The 17,643-nt window shown below is 43.1% G+C and overlaps 2 protein-coding genes across 6 annotated transcripts; one reads left to right on the plus strand and one right to left on the minus strand.

Annotated features, from left to right (window-relative positions):
• Window positions 1-157: 157 nt before the first annotated feature.
• On the minus strand, window positions 158-3,521 carry si:ch73-174h16.4 (leucine-rich repeat-containing protein 14). Its single transcript, XM_042067077.1, has 4 exons — window positions 2,897-3,521; window positions 2,508-2,797; window positions 1,282-2,124; window positions 158-1,066 (listed from the first exon to the last, which is right to left on the minus strand). The coding sequence occupies exons 2-4, from the start codon at window positions 2,783-2,785 to the stop codon at window positions 487-489; spliced, it is 1,701 nt and encodes a 566-aa protein (XP_041923011.1). The 5' UTR covers window positions 2,786-2,797; window positions 2,897-3,521; the 3' UTR covers window positions 158-486.
• Window positions 3,522-3,761: 240 nt separating this feature from the next.
• On the plus strand, window positions 3,762-17,631 carry frrs1b (ferric-chelate reductase 1b). 5 transcript variants are annotated; one of them, XM_042067072.1, is made up of 17 exons: window positions 3,762-4,188; window positions 4,888-5,086; window positions 5,491-5,642; window positions 5,775-5,869; window positions 5,948-6,098; window positions 7,614-7,796; window positions 8,265-8,363; window positions 8,896-9,046; window positions 9,880-9,993; window positions 11,737-11,852; window positions 11,968-12,054; window positions 14,097-14,194; window positions 14,594-14,652; window positions 14,774-14,917; window positions 15,774-15,800; window positions 15,915-15,967; window positions 16,058-17,631. In XM_042067072.1, the coding sequence occupies exons 1-17, from the start codon at window positions 3,922-3,924 to the stop codon at window positions 16,148-16,150; spliced, it is 2,088 nt and encodes a 695-aa protein (XP_041923006.1). In that variant the 5' UTR covers window positions 3,762-3,921; the 3' UTR covers window positions 16,151-17,631. The 5 variants fall into 5 exon arrangements, with proteins under 5 accessions (XP_041923006.1, XP_041923009.1, XP_041923008.1 ...); XM_042067075.1 differs by having other exon boundaries at window positions 3,762-4,185; window positions 4,886-5,086; XM_042067074.1 differs by having other exon boundaries at window positions 3,762-4,143.
• The last annotated feature ends 12 nt before the right edge of the window (window positions 17,632-17,643 follow it).

The following is a 17,643-nucleotide window of genomic DNA, read 5'->3' on the forward strand; positions in this document are numbered from 1 at the left end:
TGTATATCAGATAAGTCAGGTCATCAGCCCTAACTCTAGCTCAGTGCCCATGGTAATGCCCAGGAGTACTTAACAGAGGAGTACTGTCTGGCCCTGATTGAAACCAGCGATATAGTTAACAATAATAACCACATAGCTTTTTATATATATATATATATTTTATATAAAAAAAGAACTCGCATTAAAATCTTTCACAGAGCATAATCCACATAACCGATCATTACAGATTGTCAGGCACTTCTTGTGTGAACTATTCCTGTAAGCTTACGATATCCAGAACAACCTCCTTACCTGGTATGTTTACCCCTGATATCACACGTCATACACAACTGAACTTTACAGTCCTGAGCATCTCTTGGGGACATGCCAGGTTTACATCTCAGACATAGTATGGAGTCTGTCCAGCACTTTGGCCTTTTAATCACCATGTAAGGCTGTCTCAATCACGGTCCAGTCTTGCTGACAGCTCTCACTGAGATCATCAAGCTACTCAACCTCCAAGAGATCTTTGGTAAAGTTCAGCAGGTCTGAGGTCAGGAAGAGGTCACTAGATCGTCCACTCTGCCTAAGGAGCTCCTCCAGTTGAAACAAAACGGCTTCCCGGATCTCCCCCTCCTCTGCCAAGGGCCAGTCCAGTAGTTGGGCGCTGGAGGGCATGGGGGGCAGTCCGGCCTCGTACTCCTCCAGCGGGTTGGGGTACAGGAGCAGCCGGAGGGAGGGTATCCCCGCGGCCGTCCGGACCAGCGACAGCAGTCCCGTGAGTGAGAGGGGGTTCAAAGCGAGCCTCAGGCTCTGCAGAGCCCGGCAGCAGGACAGGGAGGGCAGCAGCGTCGCCAGCAGGCCGTCCGAGAGGCCACAGCCGCAGAGGGAGAGCTGAGCGAGGGAGAGTGTGGCCTGGGAGAGGAGTCGGCGCAGGGAGGGCAGCGAGGACTCGTCCAGGCGGTTCTCACTCAGGTCCAAGCGCTGGAGGGATGACGCATGGGGACTACAGGACAGGTAGGACAGGTCGGCTGGTGTCAGGCTCAAGTAAGGGAGTTCTAGCACCTCAAGGGGTTGGGAGAGAGAGCTGCAGGTTGGAGAGAAACAATTTAACATCATGATACATTTTATAATGCAATAATAAAATGCAATATAATAAAATACAACAGTACAACATCTCAGCAGTTTATTGCTCGTCTTCAAGGTTAGCAGTTTTTGTTTACTTTCCATCCATTACTTGTAAAAAAATATTTTCTGTGTTGTTTATTGAACCATTGTGATGCAGTCCTGTGCAAGTCATACCTTAGCAGCAAGCGCAGGTGTCCTGGGAGCCGCAGGGCTGTGAGGCTGAGATGACGGAGTCCCTTCAGCCCCCCCAGGCCCTGGGACATGTCTTTGAGTGCCCCCTCCTGACCAGGCAGGGCCCTGTGCAGGTCCAAGTTACAGTAATGAAGCTTCAGGGCGCGCAGGTGAGAGAAGGGGGCCAGCAGAGGCAGGAGCAAGGCCAGGCCTGACACCCCCAGGCTGGAGTAACGGATGTCCAGGCCCCGGAGGCCCTGCTCGGGCAGGAGGGAGAGAAGAGCAGCGATCGAGGGAGCCGGCAGCTCTTCCACGCGGAGGTAGCGACAGTGGAGCCGCAGGGGCCCCTGAGAGGTGAGCGCCCCACGCATGCGCTCCCAAGACCGGGCGTTGACAAACAGGTCAGCACAGACATGCAACAGTACCGGTTCAGGGTCAAGGTCACCGCTCTCTCTGTTCAGGTCTACTGAACCGCTCCTCTTCTGCATCTCCATCCGCCTCCTCACCCCCATCACAACCTCTCCCTCCTCCTCCACTCGTAGGTCCCGGAGGCGGTCCACCTTTAGCCCTTTGCCCTCCAACTCCTCCTCACTGCCCTTCTCCACTTCTATGCCTCGGCCACCTGATCCACGGTCCCGCTTTATGGCACTGTCCCTGGTTCTCTCAGTCTCCAGGCTTCTCTTCCTCTCCCGTTCCCCCTCTTTTCTAACACCTTTCTGGGCAGCAACTGTAGCCTGCAGCACCATGGAGCAAAGGGCAACAGTGAGAGACCAGCCACCCATTGAGTCTTCCACACATTCATCTTCACACTGCAACCCACATAGATCCAGCAACTGCAGGGCACACCTGTAGTCAGGAACAGAGGGGGAAGGGGGCATGAGAGATATAGTTTTACTACATCACGCTTTATACGATACCAATATCCACCATCAAGCTGGTAAGAGCCACCATGTGATGATGTGTGACATGTCCAAACTATGATTTACAGGCTACTGCATTCCATCGTTTATGTTGAATGCGTGTCTTACACATTCATGGTTTTGCTGTGTATGGTGCATTAGCAAGCTAACATTAACGTGAGGCCGCATCAGCAGTACACTGACCTCGAACGTAATCAAATACCCTGCTAAATAACTTCGAGGGTTTTACAACCATACAAAACACCTGCACCATCCATCAAAACGGTTTAGTACTGTCAGTCAACCGACGCACAAGTATCATAATGTTACCTTTTGTCTGCCAATCCTCTCACAACAGCCAACAGCAGCGCCTGGACGCAGAGTCGGTTAGGGGGATTTTGTCCTGGTCGTCTCTTCCTTCCTACGGCCAGAGCACGTTCGGGCCATCGCTGCACTAATTCGCCAATGGCTAGCGGGCGACAGTAGGTGAACGCCGCCTCAAGAAGCGGTCCGTACAATTCTCTGGGCACACTACCGAGCCAACACGGCGACGAACTATGGTCACTAACCACTTCCTTAGCACACAGGTCCACCAAAGAGAATACCATCGTTATATCAGGCTGTCAAGAATGAAAAATAGGTCAAATACAACCAGTTACACTGAAATGCAACAATAGCGAGTACCCGTATGATATAACAACGCATTAAGTTCATCTTACCTTTTGCAAAACAACTCGACTCCAACTCAGTGGTGTTAGCTGATTAGCTAACTATCATTCTGGTTTTTATGTTACCCATCATGCAGGTTTAACGATCTAACGCACTATCATACAGCAGCTGAGTCAGAAGCTGATAGTAATATGAACCGCTGCGGTTACCCAATGAATCTAAAATAAGTATTTTATGTTTAAACGAATTCACTCGCTGGTAGCTAGTGCCTAATAAAAGCTCGAAAATTAGCAGACGCTATGGCTCCGATATCGGGTCATTGAGTTGCCCTGCCTTTAGAACGAAAGCAGACTAAATACATGTGGAAATACTCCCTAACTAACAAACCAGCTAGAGAATGTCTAATAAGACATTAAGACGAGACAGGCTCTGCAGCTACTCAACGCAGCAGCCTCTAACCAGAGACGGTTGAATCTTTGCTCTAACGTTATCGTGAACTTTTCGACGATGCTTAATGATGACGCCAATGAACTGCGTCCTTTTGTTTATTATCACGTTCGCGGGTAGCAGACAGTCCAACTGGTCCAATGATTCTGGATATTTTACTACCCAATGAGACTATAGGCGCAAAAGCAAAGAGAGTACCCGTTTGCATACAGATGTTAGCCACCAAGCCATCCCGAATTACTTCAGAAGCATCAACTAAAGCAATGTAATTCAAATGGCACTAGCTTACCGGGTAGAACAAACAAAATAGTGTCGTTTAGTCATAGTATTTTTCTTCAAGCAAGCATTTAACGCGACCCCATGTACAACGGGAAATGTGGCGTTCTGCCTTTGCGAAAGACTATCAGTGTGGAAAACATGGAGCTTCATTCATCAACCTCTGTCGACACCGCCTTCAAGCATCTGCTCATCTGCCCTCCCCGAGTGATGTAAACAGACAGTGGGCTATGGCTATTTCCTAACTCACTCAGAGAGCCATTCGATTCGATACCAAACAGCAATCACCTGTTAATTCAAGTGCAATTCAAACTATCTCACGAGTACACTATATAGCTAAAGCATTCATATCATGGTTTATTGGCTTCCAAGGACGTGGAACATTTTGTTATGGCCCAAAAACAGATTTGCATGCAAATATATTCTTCCCTGTCATAAAGTGAGAATGTCTAATCCATGCGGAAGTTGCCTGTTTTGCACGAGCGCCACCTGTAGTGAATGTGTACAGTGGCTGCCAAATCAACCAGCATGTTCAGTGTCTTCTGGAGTGGGGTCAAGGCGGACTGACGTAAGGGCAAAGACATACAGTATTTGTAGCACCACAGAAGACAACTTAAAGGTGAATGATATGAATATGATGTTGCTTAACATGCAGTGATCATGATGCTTTTGTGTTATGGTTTAGTTGAAGACTGATTCGAAATAGTTTTAGAAGCATTGTTTAACGCTATTGGTACCTCTGTTTGAGAACTGAGGCAACTTCTTATTTTGCTATTTTGTGACCACTGTTTGACTAACGGAGTAGCAGCTAATTGACCAGGAAGTGTTAATTGGTAACCTGTGGGTAACCCACTTGTGGTTCACCCGGTTTACTGCAAAAACGCGAACATACTTTACAGAGGTTGGAGTCAAAAAACACTGAAAACGTTTGCTTTGCTGACAACATATGCGAATATTAGCCTACTTCTCGACTGAAAAGTTAAGCTTTGGGGTTTGAACGTCACAATAGACTAGGACAACGCTACCTTAGTTTAGTTTTTAATGTCATGTTTTTCGCCGCAACACGTTATACCCTACTTTTAAGTTAGTTCAATGATGATCGATCGCCTTGCCCTTATCTCCTCTAACAGCTCTTAATGTTGTTGTACTGATTATGAGCTACAGCAGGCAAACTACAGACTAGTCATTTTGCGGTGGTTTATGGTATTATTGTATGCCAATGAATGCAAGGTCAACTATGCCCTCAAATGGCTTGATATCGATAGCCGGATATGAGCGGTCGTTAAGAAATATAATTTCCTTTTTGCTCTCTCCACAGATGGCCGTAAAAGGGCTCATCTCGTTGTGGTTATTATTGGCCTTGCAATTTAAGTCAGGAGAGTGTTATAGCAACGGGAAAGTGACTCAAGCATGCGGGGACATGATTCCTGAGCATGGCCACCATGCTAGCCCCGAAAACTCACCATATAACATCACCCTGGACAAGTACGAATACAGTGCAGGAAGTCAAATCAGAGGTGGGTGTGTTTCTTGTGTGTCTGATGTGATTCTTTTCAGGAATCAGGGGTACTTCAGATTGTTTAGGTATAGAATAATGTTGGAAGTTCCAGTGCTAGAGCCAGAAGTATTAGTATGCAGGCATGTCATAGTCAGACTAAAGTAAACACCAACTTATCCACCTTAATCCTGACAGAATGAGTAGCACTTACATGAAATAAATTCACATACACAAGGTGTGGCTGTTAAACAGCAAGATTGTTATTGCGAGGAGGAGGCTAGAGTATAGCAAGTTTTCTTCATTACAAGTTAATGACAGCATTACAGCCTCACTAATAGGTAAATATAGATTAGAACAGTGAAACATTTCAATAGTTTGCTGACCTAAATGTTTTGCTCCATTTTACAACCTTCATATTTCCAGTGACCTTATCTGTAGTCGTGCCAGGAGGAAGCTATTTCAAAGGCTTTCTAATCCAAGCACGAGCACAGGAGAACCCTGATGGCGGGGCAGTGGGTTCATTCGACCTGGTTAACTCGAGCATCTCACAGCTGCTCACATGTGCTCACACAAAGGTGAGATCCACTTCCATCACTCTTGGCTGTGAGGGTTAATCAGCAAAACAAAAATACCGAATGGTTCCAGGCAGACTCAGTCCTTGTGGAGACATAATCATTTCAGGCCAATATTTCTTTTCTCTCTCAAAGGGGTCTGCAGTGAGTCACACCAGTGACTCCAAAAAGACAGAAGTCCAAGCCATCTGGACTGCTCCGGACAAACCTCCAAGCAACATCCAGTTCATGTGAGTGTCCAGGTACAGTTCTTCTTTCGATTTGTGCAGCATTGAGCTGATGTGGTGTCTATTTACTCCATCCTACAGGTACACAGTGGTACGGAAGTACAAGCTCTACTGGGTGCAGGTAGCAGGGCCTGTTGCCACTCTGAGAGGGGCCACTCCTGGTCCGCCACATTCCAGCACAACCACAACCACACACAGCACTACCACACCACCAGGAGTGCTGCAAAATCCGGTGAGAATATACCACAGCTGATGAGCACCAACATTTAGCCTGATGAGCCAGACCCACATCAAGATGTAGGGTCTGGGAACTTACCATAGGCACTGCTCAATCTGAGGGGTGGGATAAACGGTTGTCTGTCAAATTTCCTCTGCACGCAATAGGATAGCGCCACAACTCATGAGTCCCATGCATTTTCCCACCAGCGAAAACCTAGTTGGCAAGGTGTTCAAACTTTTGCCAATTTAAAAAAAGCTTAACTCAAGTCGTGATTCAAAGACCGCTGATCGCCAACAGTAGCATCCATCTTCTTTGTTTTCAAGTAGCAGGACATTCACATGGAACCGTCGCCGACTATACATGTGATTAGCCTGATAGAAGTTTAATTTTTCCAGCTCGCAAGCCAACGGAGAGTTGCTAGACTAAACTGACTGCAAATTACATTTGCTGCCGGTAGGGTGCGTCTGGATTTCTAGGCTAACCAACATTGTGTGTTTGGATAGATATGGCATTCCAGTCAAACTTGGCCAGTAAATGGACCTGTATTCAAAATCACATCTGACATTTAGTTGCCCCCGCCATTATGTTTGAATATTTTCCCAGCTATAGACCCTTTCAACAATAAAAACAAAAACAATGCTTGAACGTTCTATTTGGGCCCCAATCTACTTCCTCTGCATTAAGATAACATATGGAATGTTAAAAAGGAAGTCTTGTGGGGCCAACTATGATGCTGATAATGGAACACTCTTGAAAGGGTCCATATATTGTGACATTATGATTGTCAGGGTGACAAGTGGGGCAGTTATAGTATACCATACATACATTAATGAAATGATGTACCTCTCATGTAAATGCAAAGCATTGTATGCTGTATTCTATAACCCGAAATCTAATCCCGAAGACATCTTGTAATAATGTAAGAACAGTAGTGAATATGATTTGAATAGCTGTGCCTAGGCCGTAGCCGCGAGTCATTGTGGTTATTGCTCACACAAACCACTGGGTTAGCAGAAGTGGGCTCATTATTTTCAGCCTGTGTAATTCAAAGCAAAATGAGAGGAGGAGAAGGCTCCATTCAGTCTGGAGACCATGTTTACAAACATACAGAAGATTATGTGCACTGCTGAAACTCATAGTTAGTGTGTGACTATTATGAAAGAACGGTGTAATAAAATGATTAAGACCTTGAGCCCTAAATTAAGTGGTAGGCAAACTGAAAAGTCTATCAACATGCAAAGTTCCCCTGCCTTAACTATAGCTATCATGTGGCATGTGGGAGGATTGAGCTGACTCAATATCTGTGGTAAAAGTGTTATACATTGATTTTGTAAGATTTCTTCAGCTATGAGGTTAATACATGGGGGCAGTTATGGTATTAATATGGTTTTGTTTTTTTAACTTACATAAAACACTGTCCTACGGTTTATACACAATGCATGTAATACAGAGGAAATTACTGTAGATTTTGCACTTCGCCCAATATTCAAAATACGGTCCCAAATTTGCTCTTCTCTCCTTTCTCAGTTCAGTGCAGAGGACTGCGGCAGCAGGAAGACTTGCCTGCGGGACCCTGTGAATTGTGATCCCAAGACAGAGCCACAGTGTTTCTTCTTGTCATTCCGGACTGAGGAACAGAGTGTGCTGTTTGAGCTGAGTGGCCCGGCAGAGGGATATGTCTCTTTCGCCCTCTCTCTGGACAAATGGATGGTAGGCATGGCATGGCATGGCATGGCACTGCCGAGACTGTGGCCTTCACAGTACAATGAAATAGCCAGTGGTTGCAAAGTGATCTGGTACTCACCAGACTTGTCTCATAGACTTACTGTAGGACTGAGCTACACCAGGCACGTTACTGAAGCGTTCCGTTCGCGTAGCGTCTGCTGCAACAATTAGCTGCCACTACAATCAATGGAAGTTGCTACACCAGACGTGACAGCGGCGCGTACGTTCAAAAAAATAGACCATTCATTTAAAATGGATTTTTTACGCGTCGCGAACGGAACGCTTCAGTTACGCGCCTGGTGTAGCTCATGCCTTAGTTTATTTACTGGTCTTTGTTGTTTAATACCAGTTCTGCAGGTTCTATCTAGCATGGTAATGCCGCCCAGTGACACATACTTCACTTCAATTAAAGTAATCCTTGACAGTGATGACATCTTTTGCCCTTTTCTTTAGGGAAATGATGATGTTTATTTGTGTGTAAGAGATGGGGACCAAGTGGAGATTAATGCCGCCTATGTGGCTGGACGAACTCATCCTGAACTGGCAACAGAGGTATGGTGTAACACAACACAATGGTCCGCATTACGTTAGCCATGTGTGTTACTGTGGAGATGGGGAAAAATGATAAATATGCTTATGGATCAAAGATAGAATTCTAAGGAGAATCTAATAGCGTAATCCAGTTGGTAAGACTGATAAATTGTGATTGTAAGAACTGATTTGATTTTAGTCTATAAGATATGTCTTCTAAACTTACATTCAAGATTTCAAGATATCTTTTAGTCAAGTCAGTTTATTTTTTAGCATATTTAACACAGGGTTGACCCGAAGTGCTTTGCAAATAAAACATTAATAATAAAATAATAATACAATACAAAATGCCTACATATGTTGTATATTGTTTTGCTCTACTTGAATCCATGAGTTTTTGAGCATACAGTCTCCATACTTAAGCTCTGCCTTGTAAACCACTCCTTTGCTGACATCTGCAAAGCTGTTCAAGGACCTGCTGACATGAAATATTATGCCACTGAACCTTTGTCCCATCAGTCTGACCCCAGCCCACCCCTGCTCTCATTCCCAGAATGCACTACGAGACACAGCGTGGAGAGTGTCCGACGGCATCATCCAATGCAGCTTCCGTCGAGACCTCCACCTTGATCGGCTCAACCAGAACCGGTTTAACCTGGACCGGAGCTACTTCCTGTTTATGGCTAACGGGAAAGCAGAAAACGGTGAGCCAGGGCCCCTGCTGATATAGAAATCATCTGAATAGGTCACGGCCTTGGCACCCTTGTGTGAGCCATCAGCACCCTATTTGTTGGGAGCAGAGTGGAATTTACAATGCCAGACTCTGGTTGCTCGCTCTCATCTCGGGTGTAAATGAAACGCTTGCCAAAGTGTCGCTGAGCAGCGCAGCGCACCTGATGTTATGAGATGTTTTGCACCTTGCTCGTGTGATCCCCACTGTGGTTACCACTAGCTGAGGTTACACTCGCAGCTTTTTTGCGGTCTGTGTTGACTCCAGCTGTAAAATTCATTTTGGAGTTGTGCGGTTGTGTAATAACCATCAACTGTAATTACAACAACAACAACAGTCCGCTTTTTTAACTGTAGAGCTTTAAAGTGCCCAGAACCTTTCCTTAAGAGCATTATGAGTGAACAACGGTCATGAGTGTGTGTCTGGAGCGGTTAGTCATGGCCTGTGTTAAAAATAGATGTTTTTTCCTCAGCACTTCAGTAACCATTTACAAATCAGACCTGCTGGGATAAAGGACAGCTCGGGTCTAAGAACAACCTAAGGTCTATTTTTGCATGATAACGAGTGTATATTTTCCTTGGGGAATATAATTTTGCAACTAATCTAAATGTACAACTACATTGCTTATAGCCAAGCCTCTGACTCTACTCTTTTAAGCTATTATCTAGGCTAAAAATCATTTCACATCTATGCTACTATGGAGATGGTCTCTCTATACAGTCGTTATAGACCCTAGGTTGTTCTTAAACCGGAGTTGTCATTTAATGCCAAAACTTCACGTTTCATCTGTACAAATTCTTCCTCAAGGTGAGATTCATAGGCACAGCCGCCAGCCGTTAATCTCCACCCATCAGAAAGTCCTCACCGGCCCGCCCGAGAACCTCAGTGGCTCCCGATCGCCCCTGCTCATCAAATTTCATGGTGAGGTCAAGCACTACATCGTATTTACTTGTGTGTTCTCATTCGGCCTTTACAAGGTGCCACGCTCCCACATATCACTGAGAAAGGGCTGTCTTCAACTGGATAGACTTTGAGGATAATTTTTCTCTCTCTCTCTCTCTCTCTCAATTGTTTTGTATTAGAGATGGACCAACCATGTCTTGATTAGGTACAGATAAAGTTAAATAAATATAAGGTAGAGAAGGAGAATCCACACAGTATTCTTGTAATAGCAATAGGTAATACAGTACCCTCCAGAATTATTGGCACTTTTGGTAAAGTTCACTAAAAACAGGTATACATAATCTTTTGGTAATTTATTTTAATCTAACAATGAAAACAATGAGGAAAAATCCAACCTTGAAGGGAAGCAATAAAGGGAAGAAAAAAAAATATTTTTACCAAAAACATGTCACCCACAATTATTGGCACCCCTGTTTGTAATACCTTCTTAAGGGCGCAGTCAGGGATGTTACAAGATTTCAAGCCCATAACATTTTTTGTCACATTCAGCAATCATCTTCTAACGACCGCTAACTGCCCATTCCATGATTACACTGAAAAAGAATTCCGGTCTCTGTAGGCAGCCAAGGCCCTGAAAACTGGAAACAAACAAAGTGGGGGCAGCCTGCCCCAAACAAAAACAAAACCCTGCTTGGAATTTCTCTGGGAGTACTGAGGGTAGGGTTGAGCTACCTACTGGTGTGTTTCATTTGGTCTTTGGTTAAAATATAATGTATGTTTTTTTTTTTTTTTGCACAAAAGCATCTGCTAATGAATGTAAGCATAAACACAAACAAATGTGACTTCCTGTAAAATCCCTGACTGTGCCTTAAAGCCTCCCTTTGACAACAAAACAGCGTGTAATGTTGACACCCCATAAAGTTGGAGAACACATTTAAGACCATTTGTCCCCAGATCTCCCCAGATCGTCCCCAGAAATCTACAAAATCTCCCCAGATCGTCCAGATTCCTAGGTCCACACTTGTGTCTTTGACTCACCCCACTGCTTTTCTATGGACTTTAGACTAGGGGACTTACAGTAGATGGCAATGGCAGAAGCTTGATTTTGTAAATCATTCTTGTTTTGACCTTGACGTTTGTTTCTGTTTATTGACTTGATTGACCATTGATCATGACTCACTTTTAGTGTCTTGGCAGATGTCGACAGATTTTCATTGAAAATGTTCAGGGGATTTAGCCTCTGTGTCACTTGATCTTGACCTTAGTAAAAGTACCTCTGAAAGTTCACAGTTTTTGTGTATTTTATTTAAGATTTTTTAGGGGTGCCAATAATTGGGCAACGTATTTATTTCTTTATGAGATTTTACTTTTTCACAGAATAGATTTGCTTCGCATCCAGGTTGGATTTTTTCCTCATTGTTTTCATTGGGAGATTCCAAAAAATTATCATGGTCTGAAGATCCTGTGAGATCAAAACGTTGCCTTTTTAGACAATAATCTAAAAATAGATTCTTCTCCCTCTATCTCTCTGACATGTTTTGTCTGACACCTGTAAATATATTTTGGATGTGCGCACCACTTCTCCACAAATATGATTCCAATAAATCACCAGAAGATTATTTTTTATACCTATTATTAGTCAACTACCAAAGGTGCCAATAATTCTGGAGGGTACTGTAGGTAATAGGTAATAGTCAGGCTCACCTTTGATTGATTAAAAGAACATCTGAGTGTGCCTAACTTTTGATTTTGGGTCTCCAGGTGCTTTTATGCTGGTTGCATGGATGACCACAGTTAGCACAGGTGTCATCTTCGCTCGCTACTTCAAACGTGACTGGTCCGAAACCCCTTTGTTTGGGCAGCGAGTGTGGTTTCAGGTATGGGTATTGTTTTCTGTCAACTATTTTCACGATTGGTTATTTGGTGTTACATATGCCCAGTGTTAATTTTGCAGACATGTTTTTAACTCGCTAGTTGTTGTGTTGTCCACAGATGCATCGGGTCCTGATGGTGCTGACGGTGGTGTTGACGTGCGTGGGTTTTGCTCTGCCGTTCGTCTACAGAGGAGGCTGGAGCAAAGTGAGGGACACACACAGACACCCACTCCTGCACTTGGTTGCCTGGTGACTGGTAAAACATGCAAGGTCACGACCCGTGTTTCCAGTGCACGTGTGTGAGCCGTACAAGGGGCCACTGTGGTCAAAAACAAGCATGATCAGTCGTGTTAACATACAAACACACAGAGACACGCATGCACATTTTTCTGGTGCTCACTGCTATTTTAGTGCACACATTCTGTGTAGACAGACAGCCAGCCACACACTCAATCACACACACACACACACACACACACACACACACACAAGCCATACACCTACACATGTTCATACATATACACCCCCACACACACACATCTTTAAACACCTCTCCCAAAAGTGTCTGAGTGGCTACTCTGCGCCAACTGTGTGTCATATTCTTTCTCACTGCCTCCGCTGCACAGCTGCCAGGTGACGGACTGTCCCTCCGCGTTCTCAGAATGTGTCATCCTATCACATGCAGACTGCTCGTGTGGGGCTCGAGCAATCCCCTCAACCACTGACTGAATTACTGACCCTGACAAGGTGTGCAGGGGTCAAGAATGACTGATGTGACTGAATGATATTCCCATCTGACTTGCTAGTCCTCCCAGCTCCTCACAATGACAACAACAACTTTAAACTGTGGAGCTAATTGTTGTCTTTGGACTCCCTGTTAGAGACAGCATTTTGTATCGGTGACAAGTACATTTAGTGGAATTACTGGACTCAGTGGCTACAGATTGCTGCCTTTTTGCCATGTGTTGGTGATGTATTTGTGACTCATGTGGGACATCTGTAATGCTATTAGCTGCCAAAATCAAAATGCCAGCCCTTTCTCCTTCTCTGCTTATCACGCCGTTCTGTATTTCCACCACTAGAGGACAGTCTCTACTTTGGCACTAACTACTTGGCCGAGAGTCAGTCCTCTGGAAAAGCTGTGTGCTGTTCACAGCCTTGTATTAAGCCTAGGCGCTACTTTTCTGGCACAGAGTAGAAGTAAAACATAGTAACATATATAATGGTATATATATTAGGGCTGTCAATCCATTAAAAAATGTAATCAAATTAATTACATACTATGTGACTAATTAATCACAATCAAGTAATCTAATAATTAATTGCATATATAATTTTTTGCTGTGAAAGTATTTTAAATTTAAATGAATCATTGAATAATCAGCATTAGTGACATTAAAATTCAAAAACTTTTATTATTATTTTCACTGTTCAAATAATGGCCATAATAATCTATGATATGACCTAATATGCTGAGGAAATAAATTCAAAAGTGCTTCGGGAAGAAGTTTTTTTTCACATACAAGGGGACACAATGAAAATAAATTAACACTCCCCTCAATGTCAACACTATTTCTTTACATTGATGTGCGACTTTAGAGGTGACGAACTCCACTGATATGCCAATTCCTTGCTGCAGACATTGCAGAGGACTTTATTTTAATCAACACTTTTTTTTGTCAACACCATCAGACTGTCTTTTAAAAGTAAATGTTCCAATATAGGCAGCACATTTTCTTCTCTCCCCTTCATTTTACAGTCTAATGGTTACTGACTAGAACTTGGGGTCAAAGGTCATACGGAATCGATTAATCTGCACAATTTTTTCTCAAATTATGAGATGAATTAAATGAATCAGTTATTTTGACAGCCCTAATATATATATATATATATATATATATATATATATATATATATATATATATATAGTGTGTGTGTGAGTGAGTGAATAATGTTACATGAAAATGCAACCTTTGCACACGTTCCCCTCTGTCCATAAATTGCCTACGTTCCACTAAATTAAAGCAGATAACTGTTACGTCTAGCTCTAAAATGACTCTGACTGTCTCCGGAGATTTAATTGGATGTGTGTGTTTTTTGTTTTTTGCCAGGACAATGGGAAGCTTATAGATTGTACACTATATATAGCCAACTGTAATGGAAAACTGTAATGGAGGATAATAGATGATAACCCCTGCAGCAGGTCCTGACCTGAATCCTGACCCTGTTATGTGTGGTGTTCCACAGCGAGCCGGATCCCACCCTTACCTTGGCTGCACTGTCATGGCCCTGGCCATCATCCAGCCAATCATGGCTCTCTTCAGGCCATCTCCAGATTCCTCCCAGTAAGTGAGACATCACAAGGGTCACCTTAGAGGAGAATTCCGGCAATTTTTCACATACAGAAGATCTGTTTCTCGAGGTCACCGAGTACTGTCGGTATGAAGGAAAACCCAGAAAACAATTGGTTTTACCTTGCTCAAGTTACTGCAGCCAACAGTTAGAGCTGTCAGGCAGGTGCAGTGCTACTACTGCTATGGGGGCATGTTCATGTTCTATGTGAAAAATTGCCGGAATTCTCCTTTAAGGTAGAGGCATTAGAAATCTACATATTGATATAACACAGGGGCTACTGGACACCATTGAAATGTGACTCATGTAATTGAGGATTAGGTTTGAGGAAAGACGGTGAGTCATCCTACTAATGTCCATGTCCTTTTTTTTATTACTCTTGCATCTCCTAGACGACCCATCTTTAATTGGATACACTTGAGTGCAGGAACCATCGCGCAGATTATTGCAGGTAAAGGGGACCATTTCCACTCAGGTGGCGATGATGGTGATGAGAATGTGAGCACAGTTGGTCGTCCGTGGCTGACAGACTCTGTCTCTTTGTGTGTGTGTGTGTGTGTGTGTGTGTGTAGTCGCTGCCATCTTCCTGGGCATCCACCAGCAGGCCCTGCTTCTGCCAGCGCCGTGGTCCACTGGCCTCCTGGCGGGTTTCGTGGTCTGGGGGGTTTTGGCAGAGCTGGTTTTCGAGCTCCATATGAGAGGCTGTCTTGCACCAGGTTAGTTTTACCAACACAATTGGATGTCTTAAAGGGGTGGTTCAGGGTTTTGGACATAGGACCTCATTTCCAAGTTAGCAAGTGTGATATTTATAGTCTGCCGTTATAATTTATTTGCCTTGGGTGTACTGTGGAGTGGGTAAGACAGTGGGTAGTGGCAGGCTAACACATACTGATGACTTGCGCTAGCCTAGCACCTGCGAACTCTGCAGCTAGGACTGGATGAAACGTGTTGAAATGTTGAAAACGGTCTCCACTGATAAATATCACACTTGCTAACTTGGAAATGAGGTCCTGTGTCCAAAATCCTGAACCACTCCTTTAAACACTTTAAACATTTTTACATTTTGATGTAAAAATGACACACCCAAGTAGTTCTTTTTAAATGCTGTTTTCAGTGTCTACTGTCTTTGTCAAAGTCGTATATGCACATATTTCAATCAACTTGAGTCTAAAGAGCATTTATTATTTGTTTTGCATTGCTTGATGAACTCTGTACTAGTTTAACCAACTGCGTGTTTCTTTTCCGAATATCTCCCCTTTTCTCTTTACGGAAGAAGTTCACCTACTTGCCGAATGCAATTATTTGCGTCCTTTTACTGATGAATGCTATTGTGCCTCAGAGGGAGAAAATCAATTGCAGCGTCTGATTGTATAAAACGGTAGAGGTCTGTTCTTGGAGATACATTGTTAGTGGTCGGTATGCGGCAGAGAATACTAATCAGGTGGAAATGCCAGTGCAAGCTGCTTTTAAGCACATTTGCCGTAAACTCTGGGTAATGCATGCATGGGTCCTTTGCTGAACTCGACTAAAATGATTTTTTTTCCTTTTCAAATCGCACATTCTTTTCTACAGCCTTGAATCACTCCCCTCTATTTTCCAGTAGGTATTCATTTGGTATGTCTTTGGCAATGGGGGAAACAGTGCATTTTACATGTTTATGTAAGCCAGATATTTGAATTACCATGGCAATCATTAAGTAACTCTTTTCAACAGGGAGCCAAGCTGAAGACAAAGAGCTCATCTTGCCCACCTCTTCAGAGAGCAATGTAAGCAAGTGGGACAGAGGTGATGATTATGCAATTACACACCGTGAACCTGTCAAAAAATTAATGCAGAATGTTTCACACTTGTTACAGGAGTTCCAGTTCAGAAGGATACTTTTTGGGGTCTTCCTCTGTGGAAACCTAGCTTTCCTCTTCACTTTAATAAGCTTGATTATTAATCTGTGACCCCAGAGAAATGCTTTACAGGTTGTAGCACATTTTGCACTCAGGAAGGTATTTAAATTTCTGATGAATGGGGACACACAATATTTTACCAACTAACTATCTGTTGAAAAGTTTACATTTTAAACATCCTTGTACAGAAGTGTCTATATTTTATACATTCCAGTCTTAAAGAGGGTTGTAGACACCAGTTTTGTTGCACATTACAAGAGATATGGGGAATATCACATTTATGCTAAATGTCAGAACATTTCACAGGAGAAAATCCAAACTCTTAACTGAATTTAGCATAAATTGAGTAGTTCATTGCACTCTTGCTGTTAGTAGTTCACTCATGGTGCCCTTTGAAAACTTCTCGGTTGAAAGATGTTGTGTTCAGTTGTTTTGAATCTAACTTGTTCTCTAAATGATTGCCAGCTTATGTTAAGTCAAGTGCTACATCCTTGTTCCTAATTTCGAATGCTAATTTATTGATATGATAAAATGCACCTGTTAATGCTTGATTATTCTCATTTAAGCACTTGCAGCTCCATACCAGATTTGATTATTGTAGAGCTACCACTGGCATGCCACATCTCCTTAACATAATTTTGTATCTGTGGTTTCTCTTTTATACTATGGGTTATGCTATACCATCGGTCAGACATTGCAAAGAGATTTTTTGAGAATGGTGTTATAATGCTTGTTTGAGTTTCAGTGGAACTGAAATGTACTATATGAGGTTTTTTAATCTTCTCTCAGAGGCAAAAATACAAAGGAAAGAATTAGCTCAGTTTGTCCGATCTAGCACATACAGTAGAAGCATTAATTGTTTTGACATTTTGCATGTAATGATATTCCCCTGTAACTGCTGAAGCATATCCAACACTGTGTGTATGTGTGCGTACATGCGTGTGTGCGTGTGTGTGTGTGTGTGTGTGTGTGTGTGTGTGTGTGTGTGTGTGTGTGTGTGTGTGCGCGCGCGCACGCGCATATATGTGTGCAATGACAATTGAGTGATCACTACATTCATGCCATGTGCTGCCTGTAGTTGAATGCTTATTATGAGCTTCCTAAGCCAAAGACGTTAGCAGGGAAATTGTGTCTAGTTCACTGAACAAACTTGAATTTTTATCTCCACAGCAAGTCTGTAACGTTAACCATGAAAGCCTGTGCTTTTCTAGTTGTATGGCCTTTTTAGATTTTTAATTGCTGGAGTACGAAAGGCTCATGGCAATGGGCTGAAATGTCTTGACCAATTCTGAGATCAGTAGTCTGATTTTATATATTTTTTATTTTTTTGAATTACATTATTCATCCAGGTATACTGATTGCACTGCCCTTTCATGTTTTTGTGAAAAGTATGTAATTATAATGTACAACGTACCTAAATTAGTAATTAGGTTGAATCATATGTGTAGTGTATACAGTAAATGATAAAGATATCACTTGTATACTGAGAGAAATCTTTTAATAAATGTCCTTGCTAAAATGACTAAACTCAATATTAGCTTACA

Source organism: Alosa sapidissima, chromosome 17 (assembly GCF_018492685.1).
Source record: "Alosa sapidissima isolate fAloSap1 chromosome 17, fAloSap1.pri, whole genome shotgun sequence".
Lineage (NCBI taxonomy): Eukaryota > Metazoa > Chordata > Actinopteri > Clupeiformes > Clupeidae > Alosa > Alosa sapidissima.